The sequence below is a fragment of the Perca fluviatilis genome, chromosome 24 (genome assembly GCF_010015445.1).
Source record: "Perca fluviatilis chromosome 24, GENO_Pfluv_1.0, whole genome shotgun sequence".
NCBI lineage: Eukaryota > Metazoa > Chordata > Actinopteri > Perciformes > Percidae > Perca > Perca fluviatilis.
The window spans coordinates 14,415,257-14,420,008 of record NC_053135.1 but is presented as its reverse complement, the minus strand read 5'-3'; the positions used below and the strand labels follow the sequence as shown (position 1 = coordinate 14,420,008).

The window sequence follows — 4,752 nt, the reverse complement described above, 5'->3', positions numbered from 1 at the left end:
TGTCATCCCCACACTTCTCGTGAGATTCGGATACCGGAAGTGTTTACACGTATCATGTGATTTGCTCTTGTTGGCACTGTGCTTGAGTAGCTATAATTATATTTTTCACGTTACGGTTTTGAAGTACCTTGGGTTTTATCTAAAGGGAACTCTACAAGATGCAGAACGTGATAAACACAGTAAAAGGGACAGCTCTCGGAGTGGCTGAGTTTCTCACTCCAGTGTTGAAGGTAAACTTCCATTAACGTTACACGAGCTAGCTTGTTGTTAGGTGGTGGCTACTATGCATAGACAGTATATAATATCGTACGGACATGCACATATTATCAACGCCATCCCATATCCTACAGTAACATTCTTTATTATTATTTTTGTTAGTGTTATCAATGGGACTTACTTGGATACCCCTAATGCGGGATTTTCACCTAACGTTCCTATTATAAGGCTTAGGAGCAGCACCCAAGTCGATTGGGCCATACCACTTAAACCTTAGCATCAAAACTAACTAAATTACTTCCCCCAGATCTAATGGTTCTAGTTGTTCCCCAGTGGAATTATGTAGCGAGATTTGTCTTTTAGCTTTTTGGGGTGCTGTTTATTTATAATCTGCTCTAGCTTTTCCAACTATATGTACACAAATATGGAAGTAGTAATAATGGTTCAAAATTATGTGAAATTGCATTTGTTTTTTATTGAAAACCTTAACATTTTTTGGGGGAGGACCTCCAACCCCCCCACCCAATACGTGCACCTAAGTCTTCCTCAAACTAAGGGAAAACGTAGCCCTAATAGAATATCGACCCTTTATAAAAATGATCTGCACAGTTCTTGTAAATACGCAGCACATTAGAGCTGGAGGTTAATGCTATATTTTAAAAGCCTGTATATCCCTCTATGATACAGTTTTGTTTCTGTTTTTACAGGAATCGAAATTCAAAGAGACTGGAGTCATTACACCAGAAGAGGTAATAACATACAAAATTCGGGTTATGTGTTGTATTAACTTACTTTATGTAAATAGGTACTCAAAAATCATACATTCTATCTGTAAAAGTATGGTTCATTAATCCTCTCTTTTTGTATTTTAGTTTGTAGCAGCTGGAGATCACATGGTTCATCATTGCCCCACATGGAAATGGTGAGTGTTCACTTCGAGGTGAATCACAGATATAGGATTTCCTCATGGTGAGATCCCCCCTGAAATATGATTATTTGCTCTTGGAAGCATGATTGATGTTTGGGAGAGTAAGTTCAGTGATTAACTTTCATATAGACAGCAGTACTTAAAATGATTATTATTATTTTGTAATTATTTAGTAAAGTTTGTTTTTACCCTATAGTACCAGTAGTGATGTTTACCGTTAAATTGCTGATATACTTACATTAAACATCCGTTTTCAAAAATATCTGTATATGTGTAGACAGGGCCTTAGTAACGGTTAAAATAAAGACGAATATGTTTTTTATATCTGTGGTTCCATCTCCCGTCAGGGCTACTGGAGAAGAAGTCAAGGTGAAGCCATATTTGCCCCAGGATAAACAGTTTCTCCTGACACGCAATGGTAAGAGGTGTTTCATTAATTTCATCTTTTAGTTTTGTCATTGTTCTTCACTCCACTCCACAAATCACTTTGTCACATCAACAATATGTATTTGTTACATTTAAAACTCTCCAGTTCCTCCATAAATTAAGTTAATTAAGTTATCTAGCGAAGCAACTCTGCAATATCCATGCATTTTACTTAATTTAATTTGCAGTGTGGGCCCCAGTGTGGCTACATGTCTTTACATTAAAGGGAAAGCATCTTTAAATTACTGTTTAAATCAAAAAGAACTGTAAATTCATTTTGACAGGGATGTAATTGACACATTAGAAAATAATGAAAAGTACATAATTTTAAAGGCTCCTGGATTTAATTTTAAACAATTTCTAATTAACACTGAACATTTAAATTCTTATTTCAGTGGCACAGTTCAGCCTCCATAAATGCAGATAGGGTTGTTGTGTTTGTCTTCTAAAGCTTTTTTCCCACTGCATTCTTTTAGCCCAGGGTTAACTCAAGCACGATTCACACTGTATTCTACTAGCTCTGGGTTTAGTGTCAGTTGGTCATGTAACGTTAACATTCTAGAATTAACCTACATTCCTTTAGCCCCATTTCAACTTTTAGCCCCAGGCTACCCCTTTAACACCAAGGGCTCAACCAGGGTTGACTGTGTCAACCAGGGTGTTTGAAAGGGTTAACCCTAATTGATCGACTCAGCTTCACAACCCAGGTCGATGTTCACTTCCAAAGTTGACATGGAGGTAGTTAAAAAGCTGCCTGTGAAAACCAGTGTTGGAACAGTATGAAAAAGTAGGTTTTGCACATTTCGCGATTGTGAGAGAAATGTACTTCGTGGAAATGGGTGTGTCCTATGTCATTGATTCAGATTGATTTAACAAATGTGTGGATATAAGGTTTTTATATATGTAATGTGGGAGTTATAGGCAAAAACACGTTTAACGTCACGTGTAATTTTTGGTATGTGAGGTGTATGATGCAGTCTACATCTACCCTGAAAATTTGAAGTTGCTCACATGAGTTTAAGAGGTGAATCCAAACATGGTTCCAATAGACCACGCCCACTTTAACAAATCAGTACACCATTGTAGGTAGGGTTGGGCATCGAGAACCGATTCCTACTTGGAATCGTTTTTCTTTATTGGAATCGTTTGGAGGATTTGGTTTTAAATCTGGTCATGGGTTCCAAATTTAACATGCGCAAGTTTTGGTTTCCATAGCGGCCAGGCGCTTGTTGTGTTGCAGCCATGGAGCACAGTAAGCAGCACTCTAGTGTGGCTTTATTTTACATAGAAAAAAGCCCCGTCAAACTGTAACCCACCTTTGAATCAAAATAAAACTTTCCTCTTATTTGTGAAATAAGCATGTGACCTGTTTCAACTCCACCACTCAAAAATTGGAATCGAGACTCAATAAGAACCGGCATCGGAATTGGAATCAGAATCGTTAATATCCAAACAATGCCCAACCCTAATTGTAGGCATGGCCTCAGGAGTGGCCCTAGATGGTACGATTCAAATTTTTTTTAAATCGGAGGAGCCGTTCATGAGATATAAACTTTTCGTACTTGTAGCGCCCCTTTTGGGGAACATTAGTTCTGCTGGTGTAGAGCTGGACTGGAGTGTGTGATGTAAGGTGTTCACTGAATATGATGTGTAAAGCTCTGCCAGTTTCTAGCACTTAATTCTTATGCATTGCTCCCCGCTTATGACCCAGGTAATTTCTGAATTGTCATGGCCAAGGTTATACCCATGTTGACTGGCTTGATTTTGAATTTCCAAAAGAAGGGTTGAACACTGGTCAGAAAACCAGGGCCCAACCCTGGCCATTGGTGTGAAAGAGAGGTATTATTATTAGTTTTTCAGGGGATATATCCAATTAGGCTAAACCTGCTCCAGTAGTTTTCTGTACTTTGCAGCTGTTCTGCTCTTTATTGTCTGTTTTGCAAGAAAATGCTACTGGTTGCAGCTTGTCATAAGCATCCCATAAATAAATTTTGGCAGCCTCCAAAGACATTTTTTTTAGGAGAACTCTATTATTGTTAACACATTTTACCTTTTAATATCAAAACACCATTACTGGCTAGGTCACCATTGAGAGCTGTTCCTTTTTTTTAACCTTCTCTTGTGTGTCACTCTTTTTTTGTGGTCTTGCAGTTCCCTGTTACAAACGTTGTAAACAGATGGAGTATTCAGATGAGCTGGAAGCCATCATAGAGGAGGATGACGGAGATGGGGGCTGGGTGGACACTTACCACAACTCAGGTTGGACACCATCTCTCAACATCCATACATTGCATTTATCCTGAGCATGGTTGCATCTAGTTCAGTTTTTCAAAGCCAGAAACCCACATTGGTTGGACAAATTATGCAGGTGGGGTGGCAGCAAATTTGATGCTGTTGAAAATACATAATAAAAACTTAAATTCACATTAGGGCTACACGATTTGAAGAAAAAGTCATATTGCAATTACGCAAGCGCTTCGGTCCTAGCCTCATTACTGTCGTACCAATAATGACGTTAAATCCAACCCTCTCGTGTAATATTGCTTAAAAATATGCTTTGTACAGCCTCTTCTCAAAGTCTGAATGTTCTGAAACCTTCTACGGTTCTGATACTCACGTGACCATACACAACACACACGCTACTACCTAAACACACTTATTGGTCTTATCTTTTGTCGAAGTTGTTCCGACAGCAGCTCTTAATACATCCATGGGGAAGTGTAATTCAGAGGGCAGATTCAACACAGAACCATAAATCAGGCATTAGTCAGAGCGAGAACGGCAGGTGCTAATGAGTGACGTCAGTGACTGAATGGTGAAGCAAGAGAAGATTGCGACCTCTGGTGAGCAGTGTCGGCCTTTGAGTAGCGGCTGTGTGAGGGAAAAGCGAGAGTAAATAGAGATAGCAAAGACGTTATAAAGTGAGTCAACAGTGAACAATAAAACAACAAGCTTCTTAAGACACGGTGGCGTTGATCTGTTGTTAATACTGTCTGCAAATTGAAGGGTGTTACAAGGTGGAGACTGCAGTGCACACAGGGACTAGAGGGCCACGCACACAGCACACCTTTTTGTTTACTCAAATCGCACAATTTTTGCGGTGGCATCGCAATTGCGATTAGATAAATCGTGCAGCCCTAATTCACATCACATCTGTGGTATATGTGTGAGCTAAAAAGAGG

General features: G+C 39.2%; 1 protein-coding gene across 2 annotated transcripts in view; it reads left to right on the top strand.

The window, feature by feature from the left end:
- The first annotated feature begins 17 nt into the window (after positions 1 to 17).
- Positions 18 to 4,752, top strand: part of atg3 (autophagy related 3) — a 19,127-nt gene continuing 14,392 nt past the window's right edge. For both annotated transcript variants that reach the window (XM_039792673.1, XM_039792672.1), the window contains exons 1-5: positions 18 to 230; positions 924 to 965; positions 1,089 to 1,138; positions 1,492 to 1,562; positions 3,722 to 3,829. In XM_039792673.1, the coding sequence (XP_039648607.1) occupies positions 159 to 230; positions 924 to 965; positions 1,089 to 1,138; positions 1,492 to 1,562; positions 3,722 to 3,829 (343 nt within the window). In that variant the 5' untranslated portion in view covers positions 18 to 158. The remainder of the gene's footprint in view (positions 231 to 923; positions 966 to 1,088; positions 1,139 to 1,491; positions 1,563 to 3,721; positions 3,830 to 4,752) is intronic.